General features: G+C 50.7%; 1 protein-coding gene and 1 non-coding gene across 7 annotated transcripts in view; both read left to right on the top strand.

Moving 5' to 3' along the window:
• Window positions 1-13,818, top strand: part of Kazn (kazrin, periplakin interacting protein) — a 383,138-nt gene that overhangs the window by 255,852 nt on the left and 113,468 nt on the right. The window contains exon 1 of one of the 6 annotated variants that reach the window (XM_036177422.1): window positions 6,682-7,117. The exons of 4 other annotated variants lie outside the window; for them this stretch is intronic. In XM_036177422.1, the coding sequence (XP_036033315.1) occupies window positions 6,910-7,117 (208 nt within the window). In that variant the 5' untranslated portion in view covers window positions 6,682-6,909. Of the gene's footprint in view, window positions 1-6,681; window positions 7,118-13,818 lie in introns of those variants that run through there. One more of the 6 variants, XM_036177424.1, reaches the window with a different exon arrangement.
• On the top strand, window positions 8,637-8,709 carry Trnaa-ggc. The gene has a single exon. It is a non-coding gene; the product is annotated as a tRNA-Ala (tRNA).

The following is a 13,818-nucleotide window of genomic DNA, read 5'->3' as shown; positions in this document are numbered from 1 at the left end:
GAGTCATGACAGGCTCACAAAAGTCTCCAGCCTTGCAGGGCAGATGGTGAAGGGGAGTTTGGGTCAAATCCTTCACCCACTGAGAACCAGGTCTGAGCAGGGCTGGGAGAAAATCCCATCTAATCCTTCCCGATGCACCTGTGCCCCAGAGTCCTGCAGGGATGGCCAAGGGGATCAGCACCATCCCCACCTGTGGCCTCAGACACAGAGGCAGCCCAGGGCTTGCCAAAGGGCTTTGGAGTCCCACTAGAGTCCCTAGGAGCAGCTGCAGGGGGACATGTGTGTCTCAGGAGCGGTGGCTTGTCACTTAGCTTCTCCTAAGAAATGTCCTTCCCTCCAGGAGGGGAGGTTTCACTGTGCCAGATACAGCTGAGAGATTGACAGGCACAGCTCATTTCCCAGCAGCCTCAGCTCAGCCCAGCCAGCGTAACCACCAGTGCCAACAGTCAGGGAGACCGGAGCTCCAAGACTGAAACTGTCTGCCCGAAATCATGAATCTCAGAGCTGGATTTAGAGTTGCTGTGTTTATCTCCAGGAATGGTCTCTGCTTCTTGAGGTGAGCAACTTCCAAAAGGTCCCCACAATTCCCACTTCATGGTGTCAATGCTCTCACTTAGTCCCTCCCCCAGGACATGGGAGACCTAGTGATGCACCCCAATAAACAGAATGGCAAAATAGTGACGGGTCACATTTCCAGGTGAGCCTCCATCATGGCACACTGGCTCTTGCTCTTCGTCAGAGCCTTCTGTGGGACACGAGCTGCCATCCTGTGAGCTGAGGCTGCAGGAGCTCCTCCTGGAGGAACTGAATGTCCCCGTGGGAGTGAGTCTGGAAGCAGCTGCTTTCCAGGTGAGCCTTGAGCTAACAGCAGGCACACAGCTGCAACCTACAAGTGACTTAGAACCAGAGAGCTCTGCCATTCCACCCCTGAATTCCTGGCCATCCTTGTTTCATGTGGCTATGTTTGGGAGGATTTGTTACACGGCAGTAGTAGGCTAGTGCACTTCCTGTTAGTGTTTGCTACACACACACACACACACACACACACACACACACACACACACACACAATCTCCAAGAGAAAGGATAAAAAAGACAGAATGTAAAAAGCTGGGCATGGTATCTCACACTTGTAATCCCAACTCTCAGGAAGAGGAAGCAGAAAGATGATATTTGGGCCAGCCTCAGCTAGATAGCAAGTGTGAGGCCAACCTAGGCTACACAAGACCCCATCTTTTTGAAAACCAACAAACATACTCCAGATTCTCTGGAAGTTTTACTGGGAGGGGAGTGAACAAGGGTGCCAGAAAACTACACCCTTGGCAGGCTCAAGAGTCATACCATGCCTTAGGCTTTTGGAAATAGTGTGACCACAAGTAAACGTGTTCTGTAGGAGTTGGCAGAGGGCTTGCCTGACGTCCTCAGTTCAACACCAGCACCACATAAAACCGGGCATGAATTCCCAGCATTTGGGAGGTAGAAGCAGGAGGATCAGAAGTTCAAGGTCATCCTTAGTTCTGAGGTCAGCCTGAGCTACATGGACACTGCCAATAAATAAAAGCAGCTGGTGAGATGACACAGTGGGCCAAGAGCTTGCCTTGTAAGCCTTCACTCCTACCCTAGAACTCACAGAAGTGTGGAAGGAGAAAACCAACTCTACAAAATTATCCCTCTGTTCTCCACACACATGCTGTGGCTGTGCACACACACACACACACACACACACACACACACACACACACACACATACACAATAAAAACTAATACACTTTTTTGTGCCAAATGTGGTAGCCCACACCTTTAATCCCAGCACTCGGGAAGCAGAGGCAGACAGATCTCTGTGAGTCTGAGAACTGGTCTACATAGTGAGTTCCAGGTCATCTAAGGCTAGAGAGACCCTGTCTCCAAAACAAAACAAAACAAAACAAAACCCGGGGGCTGTTGAAACGAGGTTAAGAGCACTGACTGCTCTTCCAAAGGTCCTGAGTTCAGTTCCCAGCAACCACATGGTGCCTCACAACTATCTGTAATGAGATCTGGTGCCCACTTCTGGTCTGCAAGGACACATGCAGACAGAATACTGTATACATAATAAATAAATAAATCTTAAAAAAAAAAAAAAAGATTCTTGAAACTGTCATAAAAAATAATTAAAAAAAAAAAAGAAAACCCACCAGCAGAAACTGGTTTTTTAAGACAGGGTTTCTCTGTGTAGCCCTGGCTGTCCTGGAACTTGTTCTTATAGACTAGGTTGGCCTCGAATTCACAGAGCTCCATCTGCCTCTGCCTCCCCAGTGCTAGGATTAAAGGCGTGAGAGGCTAAATTAACACATTTTTAATGGAAAAAAAAATCTGTTTAAAATGTTATAATAGAAACATAATCAAGTAAAAAGTACCCAGATATCTCCCATGGGCTCAAATGTACAACTTGAAGCAGCTGGCTAGCCAAATAGTGCCTCCAAATAGGACGTCACTGGGTTTGCCCAGCAACCCAGTCTGTCTTGCGTGCGCTCCCCTAATCTGCTGGAGTTCTCCTGAGAATGAGGAGGCAGTGCAAGGAACGGCACCGACCCTTGTGTCCCAGGCTCCTTGTAGTGTCTTTGGTGGCTCCCTGTCAGCCATAGGTCAGAGTCGGGGACACCTCCTGGCCTCAGAGCCTAGAGCCAGATCAGTCGCCGCCCAACCATTGACTCTAACCCCTCTATACCATCAAACCAGTCTCCACAATGGCTGATGGGAACCCACCAACCCAACTGCCTTTCTGACCTCCACATCTTCCCTCTGCCACCCTGCAGAGGCCAGATGTGTGGACCCTGGTCAAGGACGGAGCAAACTGAACCCCAGGTACAGCTTCCCCCAGCACTGGTTTCTAGGTCTTTTGCAACTGTGAATTGCCAGGTCTCAGGGCAACAGGAGGACCCATAGTTTGAAAAAAAATTAATAAATTGAGCTGGATAAAATTCTTTTAAAAACCTGAGTTGGCTCATCCCTTGGGATTCTAGGCACAAAGCACACTTGCAATCCAGGTACTGGGGAAAGGGCTCGGTGGCCTACCGGCCTGCTCAGCTCACTTGGTGAGCTCTAGGCAAGGAAGAGATCCTGTCTCAAATAAATAAATAATAAAAGTGAGTAGTACCCAAGGTTGTCCTCAGCCTGGTACACATGAATACCCACGTGAACTGCATGCATACATCAAAATATTTAAGAATTTCAAGGCAACCTTCAAAGCATTGAATCTCAGCACAAGGTCCTTTGGAGCACAGGAGGACCCTTGTGGTTTCCCAGTTAGAACCCCAGACAGCCAGCCCTGCTGTGGTGTGTCCAATGGGGCCCACTCTGGGGTGTTCCAGACCTGTCCAGGCTGCTCTAGGCAGGATATGGGTTATCAGTATGTGGCTCCCAGATCTTGTTATGAATCTGGGGCAGAAAGTTCTCCTGGGCCCTGGGTAGCCTTCTAGGGCATGGTTAGGGACTGTGGTCACTTCCTATCGTAGAGGGTGTAGACTTGGTGCACAGAAATGTGGGCCCAGTGTTTTTCAGAATGTTCCTGAAGGAAGCGCCTGGCCAATAGTGTTCTGTAGACTACATAAGACTACATAGCTCAGCCTTGGCTAGCAGGATCCTGCCTGCAAGGAAAGCTGTGAGCAGGGGACTCGGGGAAGCCCAGGCATTTTGTGAACTCCCAGAAAACTGGGGGAAGTAAACTGAACCCAACTTTCAAGTGATGTTCTGATCTTCAGGGTGGGACTTGCAAGCATGCATGCATGTGCACACACACACACACACACACACACAGAGAGAGAGAGAGAGAGAGAGAGAGAGAGAGAGAGAGAGAGAGAGAGAGAGAGAGCGCCAGGGCCTAACTTTGCTGAGTAAGGAGAGCAGTGGAAATTTCCCAGGGCTGTGACCTTGTGAGTAGCCTGGGTGATTGATTTGATGTCTCTGGGAAGTTTGTGCATGCTTCTTTGAGGTTGTCCTGGAGAGAGCACTGATGGTCAAGGGTCAAGCAACACAGAAGCTTCTAGACATGTTTGCTTCATCATTCTTCCTCTTTTTCTTATTCTTAAGGTTATTGTTTCTGTTTTTAAGATTTATTTATTCTATGTAACTGAGTGTTTTGCTTGCATGTATGTACACTTCATGGGCACCTGGTACCCACAGAGGCCAGAAGAGGGCGTCAGATCCCCTGGAACTAGAGTTACAGGTGGTTGTGAGCAGCCGTGTGGGTGCTGGAAATCAAACCTGGGTCCTCTGTAGGAGCAGCCAGCGCTCTTCGTAATTTCGAAGCCATATCTCTGGCCCCTTGTTGTTAAGTTATAAAGAATTATCAATATCCCAACTAAGAGTGTCTGGAAATACTGAGCCCACATTCCTGTGCATGAAGTCTGTGGTCTCTTCCAAAGGGGACTGGCCACAGTCCCTGCCACACCCTAGTGTTACCCTGATACCAAAGCCAAGTGGCCGTGTTATCTACCCATGTGCCTGTCTTTTCCCTTATGCTGGAGTTAAGGGCATGTCTCTAACAAGAATGGGAAAATAGGCATGGTGGCTCATACCTATAATTCCAACACTCAGGCAGGAGAAGCAGTGCAAGTTCAAGGTCACCCCCGGTTACATAGTAAGTTCTAGGCTACTTGGGCAACATAAATGAGGTTCTGCATTTTTTTTTAAGGAAGAAAACAAAATAAACAGGAAGTGGATAAATAGAAAGTGGACCAGGAGTTCGTTGTACTTTAGTAACTGTGGTGAAAGTGTGTTTCATTTCCTTTTTCATTTCCTTGTGAAAATGAAATTCTAATGGTTTTGGGTTTTTTGTTTTGTTTTGTTTTTTTGTTTTTGTTTTTTTAAGACAGGGATTGATACTGAAGCTTGGGCTAGCCTGGAACTCACTATACTGCCCAGGTTGGCCTGGAACTCCTTAGCTTACTGAACCACTTGCCCAGCTTTTGCAAAACATTTCATAGACAAGGTGTTCTAGTTAGCTTTCTGTTGCTGTAATAAACACCATGACCAAAAGCAATTTAAGGGAGGGAAGAGTTCTTCAGCTCATATTTTCAGGTCTCAGTCCATCATTGCAGGAAGTCAGAGACGGAATTGAATGTGAGAACCATGGGAGAAGATGGTTAGCTGGTTGGCTCCCTGGGTCACTCACATTCATCTGGTTTTCTTATACAGCCGAGGACTACCTGCCTAGGGATGGTACTACCCGCAGTGGGCTATGCCTTCCAACATCCTTTATTAATCGAGTTATTAATCAAGACAGCAGCCTACGGAGACATGCACAGCCCGATATGATCCAGGCAATTCTTTGATTGAGGCTTCCTTTTCCCAGGCAACTCTAGGTTGTATCTGGTTGAAATAAAACTAGCCAGGACAGAAGGGGTGGTTAAGTCAAAAGAACACAGCCTGAATTCCTTGAGAAACCTGCCCCAGCACTCCCTGCATTCATTTGTGTCTCATCTTCTTTACCTTTGGTTGCACACACACACACACACACACACACACACTGAAGGTGTCTCCAGGATAAAATTTTTCCAGCATCCAGGACCTGGAAAGGTGTTCCCAGCTTTTCTACCTTCGAGGGTTCAGAAAGAGCTATCCTCTTCTCCTTCTCATTCCAGTAAATGCAGTGGGCTTGGGGACCTTCATTTTGAAGGGCTGGGTGTTTAAGCCATGGGCCATTTTCTTGCACTGTTGGGGACACCAGCAGCAGCGCTTGGCATGTCCCGTGCCCTCCATGGTGATCAGGGCTAGGAGTTAGGGATGGGGAGGAGGGTCTTGGCACCCTGGTAGACTCCTCAGCTGGGCCAGTTTCCCAAGAGGAACGGGAATGGAAACTGGAAGGCCATGGTGGTTAGTAGCCAAGTCCCTGTGGTTGAGGAGAGGCGGGGCTTCTCTCCTATGGTCCAGAGAGTGACTGTAAAACGTTTCAGACTTGGAAACAAATAATTTTGTACCCATAGCTTGTTGGAAAGCCATTTGTGAGTGGCCAAGAGACTCACAGCTCACAGGCTGGGACACGGAGAGTCCATGGGTCATAACAGCGTGTACCTAAGGAGTGGTAGTAGTGGTGAGCTCCAAGACTCATCACCTGGCTGTGCAGCTAGCTTGGCTCCCAGGAGTCTACAGCAAGGGAAAGCCAGCCCTGCTCCCAGGGCTGTGGGGAAATAATTAGTCCCTCTAAAGAGCATTGTAATCTCAGATCAAAGGGGTCTCCCAGCTGCATAGCACTTTACAGGCTCATGGCCATTCCCTGGAACACCCACTACAGGCCACTCCAGCAGTGGGTGCAAAATCGCACACTCTCCAAAGTACCATCTAGTCCTGAGCTTGACTGGCCTAGTAAACCTCTGTCCCCAAAGAATAGAACATCACTTCACTGGCCAGCACACTGGAGTGCCAGGCACCGGCCTGCAGCCTTTCTTCTGGCACACTGGGGCTTGAGTTCTGATCTGAATCCCTAGGACACGGCCAACCATCTACCTTTCAGATCCTTCATTTCTCTAGGAAGGGCTGGGGGCGGAGAAGATGGGGGCTGGGGGGCGGTGGCTTGGGGCCAGACACACAGGGGGCCTGTAGGCGCCGAGGAGGAGTGGGGCGGGGGCGTGGTTGAGTAGAGAACGTGGTACAAGAGGAGGCGTGTTCGGGGAGTGGCCAGAGGGTACCTCGCTAGCCCGGAAGGAGCGGGAGGAGGAGCCCCGGGATCTGGAGTTGTTCCCCACGTGAGAGGATCCTGCCGGATTCCTCCGGTGCGGCGGCCGCGGACTGCCGGGCGTCCGGCGGGGCTGAGATCGCTGGCTGGGCGCGCGTGGGTGGCCCGATGCGGCGGCGGCTCCGCGGGCTGTGAGCCCGGCGTCCGCCGTCAGAGCCCCGCGTGCCGCGGTGGGGCCTCGTGTCCTGGGCACACGGGATGCGGGCGGCCGACTCTGGCTCGTGGGAGCGCGTCCGCCAGCTCGCGGCACACGGCCAGCCGTCTCTGTCCTGCGGGCGGGACACCAGGCCCCTGCGCGCCCCGGAGCCCGGAGCCTGCGAGCTATGCACGGACGCTGCAGGGTCCCGAGAGCAGCAGCGAGCTGGGGCGGTCCCCGATGCAGCCGATGGCTACGGCAGCCAGCTGGGTAGGTGCTTGAGGGGCCAGCAGGGCGGCGCGGCTGCAGGCCCCGGTCCGGGAGCCGCCAGGACCGGGCGCGCGGGGGCGCTCGGAGCCGGGGAGCTCCGAGCCCTTGGTGGTGGCAAAGTTGTGTCCCCGAGCGCCGGGTGGGTGCGGCCAGTTGGCGCGCTGGATGAGAAAGTTCTTAAGCTTAGGACCTGGGGTCTCGGGCTCTCTGGCAGCACCCCTCCCCGCTTCTAGAACTACAGGAGGACTGCAGGGAGAGAGGTCAGGGCCATGCCTGTCAGGATCCTGCGGTCCCATGGTGCCTGCAGACTCAGCTCCGGGATGGATCCAGAGCATGGGAAAGGGGCTATTCCTGTGCAAAGTTGGGACGGCCCCTTGTGAGTTCTTCAGCATAGGAACTGGGGTCTTAGGTCTATCTGGCTCCGCTACTCGAGCTCCCCAAAGCACTAACTACACGGAGAGAGGTCAAATCCATGTTTGTCAGGGTCCTGAAATCCAGTGGCGCCTGGAGACCCAGCTCGGGGCAGGACCTGGAGCAAGTGTGGGTAAGTGGCTAGATCAGTGCAAAGTTGGAGCGACCCCTGTACTGTGCCTGTAACCCATCTGGCTGCCTTAAGTCCGGAAAAGAGCTCCCCTTCGCTCTAGCCACTGGCATTTGCTGGAGCCGGGCAGAGAAATTGCTGCCTTTCATATACACTTTAACTCCAGGAGAAATTGCAGCCGTGGGAAGCGCTTGGCCGATCCGCCCCGAGTAGAGTACAGTGGTTCTGTGTTAAAATGCGCCCAGTGGGTGCGTCCATTCCCGGCTCAGCTGTCTCCCTCCACCCGCCCCCAAGTTAAGTCATGGGGTGGGGGCAGGAACCCTGGATCCGCCTGTCTCCAACGGGGAAACAATTTAGATGGAAGTCTGCCGGCTTTTCCCAGAAGAGCCTGCCATCCTTCAGTTTGAACTTCTGAACACTTTTCCAGGAACAACGGAAGTGCACAGGATTTTTTTTAATTAATTGTTGAACACCTTACTGTGTTGTAGTAGTTTTTGTGCAGTGTCCCGAAACCCCACTTGGGAGTGAGGCTGTCTATGTTCTCTTCATGCAGATAGGCACAGAACAACCCAGAGGCTGAGCCACTTAAGAAAGAGTTCTCACTGCCTTAAACCTGGCTGGCATTTCAGATTTCATTTTGTCTAAGGCAGGGTCTTATGACCAGGCTGATTTTGAACTCCAGATCCTTTTGCCATGCTAGGATTACAGGCACTGGCTACCTGGCCTGGCTTGGGCATCTCAGATTCTGTCTATTGCATGGCAAAGCCTAGCATGTTGATCCCACTCCCAGGCGGGTTGCTCTGAGCTGGGGAACCCACAGAATACCTGCCAAGTAATTCTTTCCTTTGAGAAGGAGCCAGCTGATGTACAGCAGCCCACGGGCTAAGCAGATTGTGCCATCTCTTGGAGACTCGGTTTATCCACAGTGGAATCGGCACCCGCTAAGGGATGTGATCATTTAAAAGATGCTGTGTGGGGTTGGGGATTTAGCTCAGTGGTAGAGCGCTTGCCTGGCAAGCACAAGGCCCTGGGTTCAATCCCCAGCTCAAAGAAAAGAAAGAAAGGAAGGAAGGAAGGAAGGAAGGAAGGAAGGAAGGAAGAAAGGAAGAAAGAAAGAAAGAAAAAAGATGCTGTGTGCCAGTTAGACAGAGTGCCTTATACCTATCCTTCCAGGTTCTCAATAGACTGAGACAGGAGGATGTTGAGTTCATGGACTGCCTGTGTAACACAGTAAGGTCAAGGCCACCCTGAGCAGCTCAGTGAGACCCTGCCTCAAAATAAAAAGTACAAAGAACTACAATTCAATGGTAGAACACTTACCCAGAGTGTTTGATTTGCTCTCCAATATAAATAAGAAAGCAGGCAGGCGAGATGACTCTGGGAAATGGCACTTGCTGCCAAGCCTAAGAATTTGAGTTCCATTCCCCCATCCACTTGGTGGAAGGAGAGAGTTGTCCTCTGACCTCCACACATGAGCTCCTGCACACACGTGTGCCAGCCCCCCCGCTACACAAATTACTTTTTTAAAAGAAGAGAGGAGTGAGAGAGCACCTAGCCTCTGTCACAGCAGGTGCGTGATAAATATTAGGCCGGGCCTTTTCATGCCGAGCATACTTGCTGAACCACCTGTCACTCCCCCCAGGGACTCAGTTTCCCATTAGGTTGTGATGCTATCTTCCTCGTCTCTGCCCTTTTGAACTGTGTGTGTCATGATGACTTTTGCCCCATCTGTAAAAATGCTTCGGGAATCTGAGGCCTGTGTGTTGTGGCTGTGGACGCTGTTATTATGTAAACGTGTGGAAGATGGCTGGGCGGAGATACAGCTGTTGACTTTGTGTCTAGATGGGCTCCATTCCTGTGCTCATGATAACAATATCCTAATGGCATGCTGCAAACAGGGAAACGCCTGCCTCTCACATCTGAGACCGATTGTTTTCCACAGCCCTCCCTCATTGCGTGTCCCCAGAGGGGGAAGGGTGTTCTTGTCTCTAGAGGGGAGAGAGTGTTAGAGATGACCTTTCCCAAATCACAGGCGGCATTCCTACAGGAGACAAGGTTACACTAGCAGGTCATCAAGAAAATGCTGCCTTTCCCCAACTAGTCACCACCTTCATCTGTTTCCCTTCCTCCCTCTTCTTCTTCCTTCCTTCTTTCCTCTCCCACTTTTCTTCCTTTACAGGGTCTTCCGTAGCCCAGTCAGATTCGACATGTAGTCGAGGATGTCCTTCAATTTGTGATCCTCCCGACTTCCCAGACTGAGCACTGGGATTACAGGCGAGTGCTCCCATGCCCAGTTTTATCTCCTGCACACTCTGCAAACACTAACCTTGAGCTATATCTCCGGCCCCTGTGTCTGGTCCTTTTTAATTTAAGCTTATTTTTATTTATGTGTATGTATATGTATGCACATATATGTGGGTACACTCAGGGGCCCGGGGAGGGGCATTGGATCACGTGGAACTAGAGTTTCCAGTGGCTGTGAGCCACCTGATGTGGGTGCTGGGAGCCAAACTGTGGTCCTCTGCAAGAACAACAAGCGCTCTGAACTGCTGAGCCGCCTTTGTGTGTCTTCAAGGACAGTTTCAATGAAGGCTGGATGTGGTGGCAGCCAGCACGGAAATGGTTTCTGTTTATGGGAGTTTCTTCTAGGAAGGAAATGGGAACTCTTTGCCTTAGCACCGTAAGCTGGCGCTGTTGGGGAAATAAACATTCCAGCCAGGCTGTGTGGCTACTCTTCTTAGACCCCGCCGATTGTCCCAAGCTGCTCATGATGCTCAGCTTAAGGGTCTGAAGAGATGCCTTGCTGGATGAGAGGCAGTCTGGGAATGAACGCGTTGCCTCAGGATGGAGGTCTGGACATCTTGACCTTGCTCAGGAAGCCTGCCCTGAGATCCACAGGGTGATGGCCCTGGCTGGGATAGTGATAGCTCTGACCCCTAGGGTAAATGGGCCAACCACCAGAGGAGAGGATACAAGCATTGGCTGCTTGTAGAGTCTGAACTCCACCACTCCCGTTTCCTCTGACCTTGAGATACCTGACAGACCAGTTTGCCTCCCTTGTAGGAAACCATGATCCCAGAGCTCCTGCAGAGTGATCCAGGTACCCACGAGGTGTTCTTAAACTGGGAATTTGGTTTGGCCTATCGGTCATTGTCCATTCATTCGGTCATGTATTTTGAACACCTGCTAAGAGCCAGGTGCTCTTGGAGCTGTCAGAGATGTAATAGCAAACAAAAACAACTGTAGGCCTGTTTCCAAGACTCTTGGACTCCGTGGAGGTGATTTCCCATAGGCAAATGTGTCTGAGATAGACACATCCAGAGACGGAAGGTGCCGTGCAGAAAAATGAAGCTGGAGGGGGATCTGGGTGGTGGGACAAGGCTACGTCTTGTTAAGAGTGTGGTTAGAGACAAAGGCATATGAGGGAAGCTTTTGGGTGCTAGGTCCCTAAGGCAAGGGAACTTTGCCATTGGCTGAAATTCCAAGTCCGTTTGGAAAAGAGCGTGTGTCTGTGGACTCGATGCTTAATTCTGTCTACATCCAAACTGACGGTTTTTTATTTGTTTTGTTTCTTTGTTTTTGAGACGCCGTCACCTCTTTCCTAGGCAGGAGTCTACTCTTTTGTCTCCACCCTTGCATTTCTGAGCTACTTCCAGAGTGCTGGGGTTGCAGCCTGGGCCACTATGTCTGGTTTATGCTGCACTTTTGGTACCTCTTGGTCAGAGAAAAGTTTGTTTGTTTGAGATAGGGTTTCTAGTTTCTAGTTTGTAGATTAAGCTGGTCTCAAACTCAGAGAACTGCCTGCCTCCGCTTCCTGGGGGCTAGGATTAAAGGTGTGCATTGCTACCGCCCAGAATGTAAGATAAAAATTTAAAAGAAGAAAACAATCCCTCAAGGGATCTAACCCAAGGCCTTACGCTGTTCCTCAAGCTCTCTGCCCTGTGACCTGTGTCCTTCGCCGACCCTTGGAAGTCTTTATGACCTTGTTACCATTTCTTTGCCGGTGCTTCTAGCTCTGTCATGGCGTTAGCACACCCGTTAGTTTACCCGGGCGCACCAGCTCCCATGAGTCCATGTCAGTATAAACCGAACCGAAAGCTTGTCTTCATCTGCCCTCGAAACAGCCAGGGAGTAGGTATGGTTACCAAGGAAACCAGTGCTTGGCAAAGTTGAGAGACTTGCCCAGGGTCACACAGGCAGTGGGTAACACAGCTGAGTATAACCCAGTTTGTAGACCGAAATCTTGGAGGAACAGAAGGACCTTGTGTTGGTCTTTGTTTTTGTTTTTGTATTTGTTTTGTTTTTTTGAGACAGGGTTTCTCTGTATAACAGCTCTGGCTGTCCTGGAACTCAATTTGTAGACCAGGCTAGCCTCACAGAGATCCGCCTGCCTCAGCCTCCCAAATGCTGAGATTGAAATCGTGCAGGGGGGGCGGGGAAGGGGGAGGCATGGCTGGGCTCCATGTGATGTTCTTAAAATAGGTAGACTCTTTATTAAACTCGGGTTTTATTTTTCTTTTAACTGTTTTGTTTGTCTTTTTGGGGGGGTTTTGTTTGTATGTTTTTCGAAACAGGGTTTCTCTGTGTAGCCCTAGCCATCCTAGACCAGACTGGCCTCAAACTCACTGCCTCCCCAGGGCTGTGGTTAAAGGCACCACTGCTGCCCGGCTTCTTTTTAGCTTACAAGATCCAAAAATGGTGTCTTCTCCACACTCTTAGTTTGAGCAGCACCAGCCAGCACTCACTTATGTCTGAGTGCTAGCAATTTCAGTGAGAGATCTTTCCAGAACCTGCTCTGCAAAGGCCTTCCACTAGGAAGAGGGAGAGAGTTTCCACTCCACACAGAGCACTGGGACTCCCCCAGCAGCTGCCCACTAAGATCCACTGGCTTCACTTACCATCCCCATGCGGCAGGGCAGGGTGGAGGTTTACCAGGGCCCAGGCTGTAAACCATTTTGAAGGCTGGTTTCCCAGTGGCTACTGTGTCTCCTAGTGGTGGTTCAGTGCTTTGGACTGAATCTTATCCTCTGCCAGGGCTGGTGGCCCCCTACACCACAACACCAGTTTTAGAAATAAATGCACACCAGTTAGAATTCCTGGGTTCTGTTCCTTACAGGTTGTGTGCCATCCAATAAGTTACTGAACACCCCGAGCCTCTGTTTACCCTTCTATAAAGTGTAGAGTACTTTTACCCACTTGAGAGTTAGAGCTGGGACAGGAGTCTAATTAGTGTCCTTACTACCCGTGGGGCCTGTTGCTACAGCCACCATCTGGGACAGGGGGAATTCCCAAGGTCTAAAGTACTTGAAGTGTATGGAGCTGTGTGTGATGTGTCACATGTATTATTGTTTCAAGCTTGTGTGTGTGTGTGATAGTCTAGTCTTATGTAGCCCGGGCTTGCCTTGTACTCACTATGTAGCCAAGCTGCGCTTTGAACTCTGAGCCCCTTGCCTCCTCTTATCAGTTGCTGGGACTGCCAGTGTACATCACGAGCCGGGTGTATATTGGGATCCGGTCAAGCAGGTGGCTCAGAACTGGCTGCCGCTTTGGCCTTGTGAGTCACTGGGGATTCTCCACATGGTTGCCGAACACCCTTGATGTTCTCTGTAATATTCTAGTTTGAGTTACCTGGTCCATTTGCCACTCAACCCTGGTGGAAGAAGTGTTTACGCTTCTTTTAATCGTTTCAAGGCAAACAGCACCCGCTACCCCGAGGCCTGCCTCTGTCATCATAATAGGGCAAGTTGTCAAAAATGGAAGATCAGGTGCATTTTCAAGCAGACAGGTTTTTTTTTTTTTTTTTTTTTTGCCCCAGCAGATAAGCCCGGCCAAACACATCATTAAAGCTGGCCAAAGCAATCACCAGGAACCCTGTGTTGGCTATGAGTCACTAAGGGCTTAAACACCCCAGAGAGGCAAGCCAGGGTGAGGAGGTGTGCACGAGTGCGTGCATGTGCGTGTGTGTAGTTATTTTAATGGATTTGCTCTCGGTAAAGGCATTGGATGTTGTGTGCATCAGATGAGTGCCTTCCAGGGAGGGGGAGCATCGGGATCGCCACCCCTTCCCGAGGACCACCTTCTCTGCAGCCCCTGTGCAAGCCTGCGTGATGGTGGTGACTTCAGGCTTTCTCTCGTCTGCTGCTTGGATGCTTTCAAAAGA

This window comes from Onychomys torridus, chromosome 2, assembly GCF_903995425.1.
Source record: "Onychomys torridus chromosome 2, mOncTor1.1, whole genome shotgun sequence".
Lineage (NCBI taxonomy): Eukaryota > Metazoa > Chordata > Mammalia > Rodentia > Cricetidae > Onychomys > Onychomys torridus.
Note: the sequence above shows the minus strand (reverse complement) of the source record. Positions and strands in the feature narration are given on the sequence as shown.